This window comes from Oncorhynchus kisutch, unplaced genomic scaffold (genome assembly GCF_002021735.2).
Source record: "Oncorhynchus kisutch isolate 150728-3 unplaced genomic scaffold, Okis_V2 Okis06b-Okis10b_hom, whole genome shotgun sequence".
NCBI lineage: Eukaryota > Metazoa > Chordata > Actinopteri > Salmoniformes > Salmonidae > Oncorhynchus > Oncorhynchus kisutch.
In genome coordinates, this window is record NW_022261983.1 from 18,920,517 (window position 1) to 18,935,550 (window position 15,034).

General features: G+C 46.4%; 1 protein-coding gene across 1 annotated transcript in view; it reads left to right on the plus strand.

Annotated features, from left to right (window-relative positions):
- Positions 1-15,034, plus strand: part of LOC109883741 (E3 ubiquitin-protein ligase RBBP6-like) — a 52,768-nt gene that overhangs the window by 23,792 nt on the left and 13,942 nt on the right. The window contains 4 exon segments of the mRNA XM_031813767.1: positions 7,130-7,223; positions 8,699-8,841; positions 9,856-10,028; positions 11,144-11,394. Coding sequence (XP_031669627.1) covers positions 7,130-7,223; positions 8,699-8,841; positions 9,856-10,028; positions 11,144-11,394 — 661 coding nt within the window.

The window sequence follows — 15,034 nt, forward strand, 5'->3', positions numbered from 1 at the left end:
TATCCTGTAACTGAACCAGGAAGTAGCAGCAGCTCTATCCTGTAACTGAACCAGGATGTAACAGCAGCTCTATCCTGTAACTGAACCAGGATGTAACAGCAGCTCTATCCTGTAACTGAACCAGGATGTAACAGCAGCTCTATCCTGTAACTGAACCAGGATGTAACAGCAGCTCTATCCTGTAACTGAACCAGGATGTAACAGCAGCTCTATCCTGTAACTGAACCAGGATGTAACCGCAGCTCTATCCTGTAACTGAACCAGGATGTAACAGCAGCTCTATCCTGTAACTGAACCAGGATGTAACAGCAGCTCTATCCTGTAACTGAACCAGGATGTAACAGCAGCTCTATCCTGTAACTGACCCAGGATGTAACAGCAGCTCTATCCTGTAACTGAACCAGGATGTAACAGCAGCTCTATCCTGTAACTGAACCAGGATGTAACAGCAGCTCTATCCTGTAACTGACCCAGGATGTAACAGCAGCTCTATCCTGTAACTGAACCAGGATGTAACAGCAGCTCTATCCTGTAACTGAACCAGGAAGTAGCAGCAGCTCTATCCTGTAACTGAATCAGGATGTAACAGCAGCTCTATCCTGTAACTGAACCAGGATGTAACAGCAGCTCTATCCTGTAACTGAACCAGGATGTAACAGCAGCTCTATCCTGTAACTGAACCAGGATGTAACAGCAGCTCTATCCTGTAACTGAACCAGGATGTAACAGCAGCTCTATCCTGTAACTGAACCAGGATGTAACAGCAGCTCTATCCTGTAACTGAACCAGGATGTAACAGCAGCTCTATCCTGTAACTGAACCGGGATGTAACAGCAGCTCTATCCTGTAACTGAACCGGGATGTAACAGCAGCTCTATCCTGTAACTGACCCGGGATGTAACAGCAGCTCTATCCTGTAACTGAACCAGGATGTAACAGCAGCTCTATCCTGTAACTGAACCAGGATGTAACAGCAGCTCTATCCTGTAACTGAACCAGGATGTAACAGCAGCTCTATCCTATAACTGAACCAGGATGTAACAGCAGCTCTATCCTGTAACTGAACCAGGATGTAACAGCAGCTCTATCCTGTAACTGAACCAGGATGTAACAGCAGCTCTATCCTGTAACTGAACCAGGATGTAACAGCAGCTCTATCCTATAACTGAACCAGGATGTAACAGCAGCTCTATCCTGTAACTGAACCAGGATGTAACAGCAGCTCTATCCTATAACTGAACCAGGATGTAACAGCAGCTCTATCCTGTAACTGAACCAGGATGTAACAGCAGCTCTATCCTGTAACTGAACCAGGATGTAACAGCAGCTCTATCCTGTAACTGAACCAGGATGTAACAGCAGCTCTATCCTGTAACTGAACCAGGATGTAACAGCAGCTCTATCCTGTAACTGAACCAGGATGTAACAGCAGCTCTATCCTGTAACTGACCCAGGATGTAAAGCAGCTCTATCCTGTAACTGAACCAGGATGTAACAGCAGCTCTATCCTGTAACTGAACCAGGAAGTAGCAGCAGCTCTATCCTGTAACTGACCCAGGATGTAACAGCAGCTCTATCCTGTAACTGAACCAGGATGTAACAGCAGCTCTATCCTGTAACTGAACCAGGATGTAACAGCAGCTCTATCCTGTAACTGAACCAGGATGTAACAGCAGCTCTATCCTGTAACTGAACCAGGATGTAACAGCAGCTCTATCCTGTAACTGAACCAGGATGTAACAGCAGCTCTATCCTGTAACTGAACCAGGATGTAACAGCAGCTCTATCCTGTAACTGAACCAGGATGTAACAGCAGCTCTATCCTGTAACTGAACCAGGATGTAACAGCAGCTCTATCCTGTAACTGAACCAGGATGTAACAGCAGCTCTATCCTGTAACTGAACCAGGATGTAACAGCAGCTCTATCCTGTAACTGAACCAGGATGTAACAGCAGCTCTATCCTGTAACTGAACCAGGATGTAACCGCAGCTCTATCCTGTAACTGAACCAGGATGTAACAGCAGCTCTATCCTGTAACTGAACCAGGATGTAACAGCAGCTCTATCCTGTAACTGAACCCAGGATGTAACAGCAGCTCTATCCTGTAACTGAACCAGGATGTAACAGCAGCTCTATCCTGTAACTGAACAGGATGTAACAGCAGCTCTATCCTGTAAACTGACCCAGGATGTAACAGCAGCTCTATCCTGTAACTGAACCAGGATGTAACAGCAGCTCTATCCTGTAACTGAACCAGGATGTAACAGCAGCTCTATCCTGTAACTGAACCAGGAAGTAGCAGCAGCTCTATCCTGTAACTGAATCAGGATGTAACAGCAGCTCTATCCTGTAACTGAACCAGGATGTAACAGCAGCTCTATCCTGTAACTGAACCAGGATGTAACAGCAGCTCTATCCTGTAACTGAACCAGGATGTAACAGCAGCTCTATCCTGTAACTGAACCAGGATGTAACAGCAGCTCTATCCTGTAACTGAACCAGGATGTAACAGCAGCTCTATCCTGTAACTGAACCAGGATGTAACAGCAGCTCTATCCTGTAACTGAACCAGGATGTAACAGCAGCTCTATCCTGTAACTGAACCAGGATGTAACAGCAGCTCTATCCTGTAACTGAACCGGGATGTAACAGCAGCTCTATCCTGTAACTGAACCGGGATGTAACAGCAGCTCTATCCTGTAACTGACCCGGGATGTAACAGCAGCTCTATCCTGTAACTGAACCGGGATGTAACAGCAGCTCTATCCTGTAACTGAACCAGGATGTAACAGCAGCTCTATCCTGTAAACTGAACCAGGATTGTAAACAGCAGCTCTATCCTGTAACTGAACCAGGATGTAACAGCAGCTCTATCCTGTAACTGAACCAGGATGTAACAGCAGCTCTATCCTGTAACTGAACCAGGATGTAACAGCAGCTCTATCCTGTAACTGAACCAGGATGTAACAGCAGCTCTATCCTGTAACTGACCCAGGATGTAACAGCAGCTCTATCCTGTAACTGACCCAGGATGTAACAGCAGCTCTATCCTGTAACTGAACCAGGATGTAACAGCAGCTCTATCCTGTAACTGAACCAGGATGTAACAGCAGCTCTATCCTGTAACTGAACCAGGATGTAACAGCAGCTCTATCCTGTAACTGAACCAGGAAGTAGCAGCAGCTCTATCCTGTAACTGAACCAGGATGTAACAGCAGCTCTATCCTGTAACTGAACCAGGATGTAACAGCAGCTCTATCCTGTAACTGAACCAGGATGTAACAGCAGCTCTATCCTGTAACTGAACCAGGATGTAACAGCAGCTCTATCCTGTAACTGAACCAGGATGTAACAGCAGCTCTATCCTGTAACTGAACCAGGATGTAACAGCAGCTCTATCCTGTAACTGCACCAGATGTAGCAGCAGCTCTATCCTGTAACTGAACCAGGATGTAACAGCAGCTCTATCCTGTAACTGAACCAGGATGTAACAGCAGCTCTATCCTATAACTGAACCAGGATGTAACAGCAGCTCTATCCTGTAACTGAACCAGGATGTAACAGCAGCTCTATCCTATAACTGAACCAGGATGTAACAGCAGCTCTATCCTGTAACTGAACCAGGATGTAACAGCAGCTCTATCCTGTAACTGAACCAGGATGTAACAGCAGCTCTATCCTGTAACTGAACCAGGATGTAACAGCAGCTCTATCCTGTAACTGAACCAGGATGTAACAGCAGCTCTATCCTGTAACTGAACCAGGAAGTAGCAGCAGCTCTATCCTGTAACTGAATCAGGATGTAACAGCAGCTCTATCCTGTAACTGAACCAGGATGTAACAGCAGCTCTATCCTGTAACTGAACCAGGATGTAACAGCAGCTCTATCCTGTAACTGAACCAGGATGTAACAGCAGCTCTATCCTGTAACTGAACCAGGATGTAACAGCAGCTCTATCCTGTAACTGAACCAGGATGTAACAGCAGCTCTATCCTGTAACTGAACCAGGATGTAACAGCAGCTCTATCCTGTAACTGAACCAGGATGTAACAGCAGCTCTATCCTGTAACTGAACCAGGATGTAACAGCAGCTCTATCCTGTAACTGAACCAGGATGTAACAGCAGCTCTATCCTGTAACTGAACCAGGATGTAACAGCAGCTCTATCCTGTAACTGAACCGGGATGTAACAGCAGCTCTATCCTGTAACTGAACCGGGATGTAACAGCAGCTCTATCCTGTAACTGACCCGGGATGTAACAGCAGCTCTATCCTGTAACTGAACCGGGATGTAACAGCAGCTCTATCCTGTAACTGAACCAGGATGTAACAGCAGCTCTATCCTGTAACTGACCCAGGATGTAACAGCAGCTCTATCCTGTAACTGAACCAGGATGTAACAGCAGCTCTATCCTGTAACTGAACCAGGATGTAACAGCAGCTCTATCCTGTAACTGAACCAGGATGTAACAGCAGCTCTATCCTGTAACTGAACCAGGATGTAACAGCAGCTCTATCCTGTAACTGAACCAGGATGTAACAGCAGCTCTATCCTGTAACTGAACCAGGATGTAACAGCAGCTCTATCCTGTAACTGAACCAGGAAGTAGCAGCAGCTCTATCCTGTAACTGAACCAGGATGTAACAGCAGCTCTATCCTGTAACTGAACCAGGATGTAACAGCAGCTCTATCCTGTAACTGAACCAGGATGTAACAGCAGCTCTATCCTGTAACTGAACCAGGATGTAACAGCAGCTCTATCCTGTAACTGAACCAGGATGTAACAGCAGCTCTATCCTGTAACTGAACCAGATGTAACAGCAGCTCTATCCTGTAACTGAACCAGGATGTAACAGCAGCTCTATCCTGTAACTGCACCAGGATGTAGCAGCAGCTCTATCCTGTAACTGAACCAGGATGTAACAGCAGCTCTATCCTGTAACTGAACCAGGATGTAACAGCAGCTCTATCCTATAACTGAACCAGGATGTAACAGCAGCTCTATCCTGTAACTGAACCAGGATGTAACAGCAGCTCTATCCTGTAACTGAACCAGGATGTACAAGCAGCTCTATCCTGTAACTGAACCAGGATGTAACAGCAGCTCTATCCTGTAACTGAACCAGGATGTAACAGCAGCTCTATCCTGTAACTGAACCAGGATGTAACAGCAGCTCTATCCTGTAACTGAACCAGGATGTAACAGCAGCTCTATCCTGTAACTGACCAGGATGTAACAGCAGCTCTATCCTGTAACTGAACCAGGATGTAACAGCAGCTCTATCCTGTAACTGCACCAGGATGTAGCAGCAGCTCTATCCTGTAACTGAACCAGGAAGTAACAGCAGCTCTATCCTGTAACTGAACCAGGATGTAACAGCAGCTCTATCCTATAACTGAACCAGGATGTAACAGCAGCTCTATCCTGTAACTGAACCAGGAAGTAGCAGCAGCTCTATCCTGTAACTGACCCAGGATGTAACAGCAGCTCTATCCTGTAACTGAACCAGGATGTAACAGCAGCTCTATCCTGTAACTGAACCAGGATGTAACAGCAGCTCTATCCTGTAACTGAACCAGGATGTAACAGCAGCTCTATCCTGTAACTGAACCAGGATGTAACAGCAGCTCTATCCTGTAACTGAACCAGGATGTAACAGCAGCTCTATCCTGTAACTGACCCAGGATGTAACAGCAGCTCTATCCTGTAACTGAACCAGGATGTAACAGCAGCTCTATCCTGTAACTGAACCAGGAAGTAACAGCAGCTCTATCCTGTAACTGACCCAGGATGTAACAGCAGCTCTATCCTGTAACTGAACCAGGATGTAACAGCAGCTCTATCCTGTAAACTGAACCAGGAAGTAGCAGCAGCTCTATCCTGTAACTGACCCAGGATGTAACAGCAGCTCTATCCTGTAACTGAACCAGGATGTAACAGCAGCTCTATCCTGTAACTGAACCAGGATGTAACAGCAGCTCTATCCTGTAACTGAACCAGGATGTAACAGCAGCTCTATCCTGTAACTTGAACCAGGATGTAACAGCAGCTCTATCCTGTAACTGAACCAGGAAGTAGCAAGCAGCTCTATCCTGTAACTGACCCAGGATGTAACAGCAGCTCTATCCTGTAACTGAACCAGGATGTAACATCAGCTCTATCCTGTAACTGAACCAGGATGTAACCGCAGCTCTATCCTGTAACTGAACCAGGATGTAACAGCAGCTCTATCCTGTAACTGAACCAGGATGTAACAGCAGCTCTATCCTGTAACTGAACCAGGATGTAACAGCAGCTCTATCCTGTAACTGAACCAGGATGTAACAGCAGCTCTATCCTGTAACTGAACCAGGATGTAACAGCAGCTCTATCCTGTAACTGAACCAGGATGTAACCGCAGCTCTATCCTGTAACTGAACCAGGATGTAACAGCAGCTCTATCCTGTAACTGAACCAGGATGTAACAGCAGCTCTATCCTGTAACTGAACCAGGATGTAACAGCAGCTCTATCCTGTAACTGAACCAGGATGTAACAGCAGCTCTATCCTGTAACTGAACCAGGATGTAACAGCAGCTCTATCCTGTAACTGAACCAGGAAGTAGCAGCAGCTCTATCCTGTAACTGAACCAGGATGTAACCGCAGCTCTATCCTGTAACTGAACCAGGATGTAACAGCAGCTCTATCCTGTAACTGAACCAGGATGTAACAGCAGCTCTATCCTGTAACTGAACCAGGATGTAACCGCAGCTCTATCCTGTAACTGAACCAGGATGTAACAGCAGCTCTATCCTGTAACTGAACCAGGATGTAACAGCAGCTCTATCCTGTAACTGAACCAGGATGTAACAGCAGCTCTATCCTGTAACTGAACCAGGATGTAACAGCAGCTCTATCCTGTAACTGAACCAGGAAGTAGCAGCAGCTCTATCCTGTAACTGAACCAGGAAGTAGCAGCAGCTCTATCCTGTAACTGAACCAGGATGTAACAGCAGCTCTATCCTGTAACTGAACCGGGATGTAACAGCAGCTCTATCCTGTGTTAATGTTGACAGCTGTCTGGACTATCAGTAATGTGTTAACGTTGTGTTAACGTTGTGTTAACGTTGTATTCATGTTATTAGTTATGTGAAGAAGTTGACCGGTCCACCTCCAGCCAACTACACCTGTTATCGCTGTGGCAAGAATGGACATCACATCAGGAACTGTCCTACTGGGGTAAGACATCACATCAGGAACTGTCCTACTAACGGGTAAGACATCACATCAGGAACTGTCCTACTAACGGGTAAGACATCACATCAGGAACTGTCCTACTAACGGGGTAAGACATCACATCAGGAACTGTCCTACTAACGGGGTAAGACATCACATCAGGAACTGTCCTACTAACGGGGTAAGACATCACATCAGGAACTGTCCTACTAACGGGGTAAGACATCACATCAGGAACTGTCCTACTAACGGGGTAAGACATCACATCAGGAACTGTCCTACTAACGGGGTAAGACATCACATCAGGAACTGTCCTACTAACGGGGTCAGACATCACATCAGGAACTGTCCTACTAACGGGGTCAGACATCACATCAGGAGCTGTCCTACTAACGGGGTAAGACAACACATCAGGAACTGTCCTAATGGGGTAAGACATCACATCAGGAACTGTCCTAATGGGGTAAGACATCACATCAGGAACTGTCCTACTAACGGGGTAAGACATCACATCAGGAACTGTCCTACTAACGGGGTCAGACATCACATCAGGAACTGTCCTACTAACGGGGTCAGACAACACATCAGGAACTGTGTCCTACTAACGGGGTAAGACAACACATCAGGAACTGTCCTAATGGGGTAAGACATCACATCAGGAACTGTCCTAATGGGGTAAGACGACACATCAGGAACTGTCCTAATGGGGTAAGACATCACATCAGGAACTGTCCTACTAACGGGGTAAGACATCACATCAGGAACTGTCCTACTAACGGGGTCAGACATCACATCAGGAGCTGTCCTACTAACGGGGTAAGACAACACATCAGGAACTGTGTCCTACTAACGGGGTAAGACATCACATCAGGAACTGTCCTACTAACGGGGTAAGACAACACATCAGGAACTGTGTCCTACTAACGGGGTAAGACATCACATCAGGAACTGTGTCCTACTAACGGGGTAAGACATCACATCAGGAACTGTGTCCTACTAACGGGGTAAGACATCACATCAGGAACTGTCCTACTAACGGGGTCAGACATCACATCAGGAACTGTCCTACTAACGGGGTAAGACAACACATCAGGAACTGTCCTACTAACGGGGTAAGACAACACATCAGGAACTGTCCTACTAACGGGGTAAGACAACACATCAGGAACTGTCCGAATGGGGTAAGACATCACATCAGGAACTGTCCTACTAACGGGGTAAGACATCACATCAGGAACTGTCCTAACGGGGTAAGACAACACATCAGGAACTGTCCTACTAACAGGGTAAGACATCACATCCTTGGTGTGTGTGTGTGTTATCGTTGTTCAGAGCAACCCAGTAAGTGTGTGTCTGTGTGTGTGTGTGTGCGTGTGGTTGTCTGTGTGTGTGTGTGTGTGTGTGTGTGTGTGGTTGTGTGTGTGTGTGCGTGTGGTTGTCTGTGTGTGTGGTTGTCTGTGTGTGTGTGTGTGTGTTAGAAGGAGAAAGGGTTTGAGCCGCCCCAGAGGATCAAGAAGAGTACCGGCATCCCCCGTTCCTTCATGAAGGAAGTGGACGACCCGTCTATAAAGGGAGCCATGTTGACCAACACCGGCCACTACGCCATCCCTACGATAGACGCGTGAGTTACCTCCGACCTCTGACCCCCCCCACCCCCCCCTCCCCCTGTTGACCAACACCGGCCACTACGCCATCCCTACGATAGACGCGTGAGTTACCTCCGACCTCTGTCCCCCTGTTGACCAACACCGGCCACTACGCCATCCCTACGATAGACGCGTGAGTTACTGCCGACCTCTGACCCCCTGTTGACCAACACCGGCCACTACGCCATCCCTACGATAGACGCGTGGGTTACCTCCGACCTCTGACCCCCCCCCCCCCCCCCCCCCCCCATGTTGACCAACACCGGCCACTACGCCATCCCTACGATAGACGCGTGAGTTACCTCCGACCTCTGACCCCCCCCCCCCCCCCCCATGCTGACCAACACCGGCCACTACGCCATCCCTACGATAGACGCGTGAGTTACCTCCGACCTCTGACCCCCCCCCCCCCTGTTGACCAACACCGGCCACTACGCCACCCCTACGATAGACGCGTGAGTTACTGCTGACCTCTGACCTCTGAGTAGATGGTATCGAGTACAGTATATACATATGAGATGAGTAATGTAGGGTATGGTAACAGTATAGCTGGTTTAACAGTATATATATATGAGATGAGTAATGTAGGGTATGGTAACAGTATAGCTGGTTTAACAGTATATATATATGAGATGAGTAATGTAGGGTAACATTATAGCTGGTTTAACAGTATATACATATGAGATGAGTAATGTAGGGGATGGTAACATTATAGCTGGTTTAACAGTATATATATATGAGATGAGTAATGTAGGGTAACATTATAGCTGGTTTAACAGTATATATATATGAGATGAGTAATGTAGGGTATGGTAACATTATATATAGTGGCTAGTGAAACATTTATTACATCCAAATGTTAATTATTAAAGTGGCTAGAGATTTGAGTAACCACCTCAGACACGAGCTTTTAGAAAGGTTATGGTTTGCCTGACCTTTAACCCCTGACCTCTGACGTCTAACCCTCTGTGTGTGTGTGTCCTCCACAGTGAGGCCTACGCTTTAGGTAAGAAGGAGAGGCCTCCGTTCGTCCCCAAGGACCAGTCCAGTTCCGAGGAGGACGAGGATCCAGTCCCTGATGAGCTCCTCTGTCTGCTCTGTAAAGACCTGATGACTGACGCTGTGGTCATTCCCTGCTGTGGCAACTCCTACTGCGACGACTGTGAGTCGACAAACACACACCTGTAAAGACCTGATGACTGACGCCGTCTCCTCTCCTCAGGTATCCATAGTGACTGATGCTGTCTGCTCTGTAAAGACCTGATGACTGACGCCGGTCCTCTCCTCAGGTATCCATAGTGACTGATGCTGTCTCCTCTCCTCAGGTATCCATAGTGACTGATGCTGTCTCCTCTCCTCAGGTATCCATAGTGACTGATGCTGTCTCCTCTCCTCAGGTATCCATAGTGACTGATGCTATCTCCTCTCCTCAGGTGTCCATAGTGACTGATGCTGTCTCCGCAGGTATCCGTAGTGACTGATGCTGTCTCCTCTACGCAGGTATCCGTAGTGACTGATGCCGTCTCCTCTCCTCAGTTATCCGTAGTGACTGATGCTGTCTCCTCTCTTCAGGTATCCATAGTGACTGATGCTGTCTCCTCTCCTCAGGTATCCGTAGTGACTGATGCTGTCTCCTCTCCTCAGGTATCCGTAGTGACTGATGCTGTCTCCTCTCCTCAGGTATCCATAGTGACTGATGCTCTCTCCTCTCCTCAGGTATCCATAGTGACTGATGCTCTCTCCTCTCCTCAGGTATCCATAGTGACTGATGCTGTCTCCTCAGGTATCCATAGTGACTGATGCTGTCTCCTCAGGTATCCATAGTGACTGATGCTCTCTCCTCTCCTCAGGTATCCATAGTGACTGATGCTCTCTCCTCTCCACAGGTATCCATAGTGACTGATGCTCTCTCCTCTCCACAGGTATCCAAAGTGACTGATGCTCTCTCCTCTCCACAGGTATCCATAGTGACTGATGCTGTCTCCTCTCCTCAGGTATCCATAGTGACTGATGCTCTCTCCTCTCCTCAGGTATCCATAGTGACTGATGCTCTCTCCTCTCCTCAGGTATCCATAGTGACTGATGCTCTCTCCTCTCCACAGGTATCCATAGTGACTGATGCTCTCTCCTCTCCTCAGGTATCCATAGTGACTGATGCTCTCTCCTCTCCTCAGGTATCCATAGTGACTGATGCTGTCTCCTCCGGTATCCATAGTGACTGATGCTCTCTCCTCTCCTCAGGTATCCATAGTGACTGATGCTGTCTCCTCTCCTCAGGTATCCGTACGTCTCTGCTGGAGTCAGAGGAACATGTGTGTCCCACCTGTAGCCAATCGAATGTCTCCCCTGACGCGCTCATAGCCAATAAGTTCCTGCGCCAGGTAAAACTCTCTCAGGCTCCGCCTACTCAACCCTGGCCTTTATTTAGTGAGGTAACGTGTATGAAATGTTCCACAACATACAGGTGTCTTAAGAAAGTATTCAGACCACTTGACTTTTTCCACATTTTGTTACGTTATACAGTCTTGTTCTAAAATTGATTAAATAGTTTAAAAAAAATAGTCTACACACAATACCCCCTAATGACATCCCAATACCCCCTAATGACATCACAATACCCCCTAATGACATCCCAATACCCCCTAATGACATCACAATACCCCATAATGACATCACACTACCCGATACTGACATCACAATATCCCATAATGACATCACACTACCCGATAGTGACATCACAATATCCCATAATGACATCACACTACCCGATAGTGACATCACAATATCCCATAATGACATCACACTACCCGATAGTGACATCACAATATCCCATAATGACATCACAATATCCCATAATGACATAACACTACCCGATAGTGACATCACAATATCCCATAATGACATCACAATATCCCATAATGACATCACACTACCCCATAATGACATCACAATATCCCATAATGACATAACACTACCCGATAGTGACATCACAATATCCCATAATGACATCACAATACCCCATAATGACATCACACTACCCTATTGTGACAAAGCTAAAACAGAAATATCACAGTTCCATCAGTATTCAGACCCTTCACTCAGTACTTTGTTGAAGCACCTTTGGCAGCGATTACAGCCTCGAGTCTTCTTGGGTATGATGCTACAAGCTTGGCACACCTGTATTTGGGGAGTTTCTCCCATTCTTCTCTGCAGATCCTCTCAATCTCTGTCAGGTTGGATGGGGAGCGTTGCTGCACAGGTATTTTCAGGTCTCTCCAGAGATGTTAGATCGGGTTCAAGTCCGGGCCACTCAAGGACATTCAGAAACTTGTTCCAAAGCCATTCTTGTGTCGTTGTCCTGTTGGAAGGTGAACCTTCGCCACCAGTCTGAGGTGCTGAGCGCTCTGAAGCAGGTTGTTATCAAGGATCTCTTAGTACTTTGCTCCGTTCATCTTTCCCTCGATCCTGACTAGTCTCCCAGTCCCTGCCGCTGAAAAACATCCCCACAGCATGATGCTGCCACCACCACCTTGCTTCACCGTAGGGATGGTGCCAGGTTTCCTCCAGACGTGACGCTTGGCATTCAGGCCAAAGAGTTCAATCTTGGTTTCATCAGACCAGAGAATCTTGTTTCTCATGGTCTGAGAGTCCTTTAGGTGCCTTTTGGCAAACTCCAAGAGGGCTGTCATGTGCCTTTTACTGAGGAGTGGCTTCTGTCTGGCCACTCTACCATAAAGGCCTGATTGGTGGAGTGCTGCGGCCAACTCTAGGAAGAGTCTTGGTGGTTCCAAACTTTTTCCATTTGAGACTGATGGGGACAGCAGAAATGTTTTGGTTCCCTTCCCCAGATCTGTGCCTCGACACAATCCTGTCTCAGATCTCTACGGAGAATTCCTTCGACCTCATGGCTTGGTTTTTGCTCTGACATGAACTGTGGGACCTTTATATAGACAGGTGTGTGCCTTTCCAAATCATGTCCAATCAATTGAATTTACCACAGGTGGACTCCAATCAAGTTGTAGAAACATCTCAAGGATGATCAATGGAAACAGGATTCACCTGAGCTCAATTTCAAGTCTCATATTAAAGTGTCAGAATAATTATGTAAATAAATTATTATTATTATTACTGATTTCTGTTTTTTACTGGTAATAAATTTGCTATCATTTCTAAACTTGTTTTCGCCTTGTCATTATGGGATATTGGGATGGCATTATGGGTATTGGATGTCATTATGGGGTATTGGGATGTCATTATGGGGTATTGGGATGTCATTATGGGGTATTGGGATGTCATTATGGGGTATTGTGATGTCCATTATGGGGTATTGGGATGTCATTATGGGGTATTGGGATGTCATTATGGGGTATTGGGATGTCATTATGGGGTATTGGGATGTCATTATGGGTATTGGGATGTCATTATGGGGTATTGGGGATGTCATTAATGGGGGTATTGGATGTCATTATGGGGTATTGGGATGTCATTATGGGGTATTGGGATGTCATTATGGGGTGATTGGGATGTCATTATGGGATATTGGGATGTCATTATGGGGTATTGGGATGTCATTATGGGGTATTGGGATGTCATTAATGGGGTATTGGGATGTCATTATGGGGGTATTGGGATAGGCATAATGGGGTATTGGGATGGCATTATGGGGTATTGGGATGTCATTATGGGGTATTGGGATGTCATTATGGGGTATTGGGATGTCATTATGGGGTATTGGGATGGCATTATGGGCTATTGGGATGGCATTATTGGGCTATTGGGATGGCATTATGGGCTATTGGGATGGCATTATGGGGTAATTGGGATGTCATTATGGGGTATTGGGATGTCATTATGGGATATTGGGATGTCATTATGGGGTATTGGGATGTCATTATGGGGTATTGGGATGGTCATTACGGGTATTGGAATGCTAATTACGGGGTATGGAATGGCATTATGGGGTATGGGGATGATCATTATGGGGTATTGGGATGTCATTATGGGATTATTGGTATGGGCATTATGGGGTAGTTGGGATGTGGCATTAACGGGGTATTGGGAGTGTCATTACGGGGTAATTGGGGATGTCATTACGGGTTAAGACTTGGGATGTCATTACGGGGTATTGGGATGTCAATTAACGGGGTATTGGGATGTCATACGGGGTATTGGGATGTCATTACGGGGTATTGGGATGTCATTACGGGGTATTAGCAATGGCATTATGGGGTATTGGGATGGCATTATGGGTTATTGGGATGGCATTATGGGGTATTGGGATGGCATTATGGGGTATTGGGATGTCATTAGGGGTATTGAGGATGTCATTAATGGGATTGGGTATTGGGATGTCATTATGGGGTATTGGGATGTCATTATGGGGTATTGGGATGTCATTATGGGGTATTGGGATGTCATTATGGGGGTATTGGGATGTCATTATGGGGTAGTTGGGATGTCATTATGGGGTATGGGATGTCATTTGGATGGGATTCATTATGGGGTAGTGGTGTTGTGTATGTCATTATGGGGTATTGGGGATGTCATTATGGGGTATTGGGATGTCATTATGGGGTATTGGGATGATCATTAGTGGGGTATTGGATGTCATTATGGGGTATTGGGGATGTCATTATGGGGGTATTGGGATGTCATTATGGTGTATTGGGATGTCATTACTGGGGTATTGGGATGTCATATGGGGTATTGGATGTCATTATGGGGTATTGGGATGTCATTATGGGGTATTGGGATGTCATTATGGGGTATGGGATGTCATTATGGGTATTGGGAATGGCATTATGGGGTATTGGATGTCATTATGGGGTATTGGGATGTCATTATGGGGATATTGGGATGGCATTATGGGGTATGCGGATGGCATTATGGGTATTGGGATGGCATTATGGGGTATTGGGATGTCATTATGGGGTATTGGGATGTCATTATGGGGTATTGTGTTTAGATGAGGGAACTTTTTAAATACATTTTAGAATAAGGCTGGGGAATACTTTCCTACTGCACTGTATATTCTATACTAATACTGTTAAATGAAATGTTAATACTCCTCTCCTCTCCTCTCTCTCCTCTCCTCTCCTCTCCTCTCCTCTCCTCTCCTCGCTCCTCTCCCTCCTCTCCTCTCCTCTCCTCTCCTCTCCTCTCCTCTCC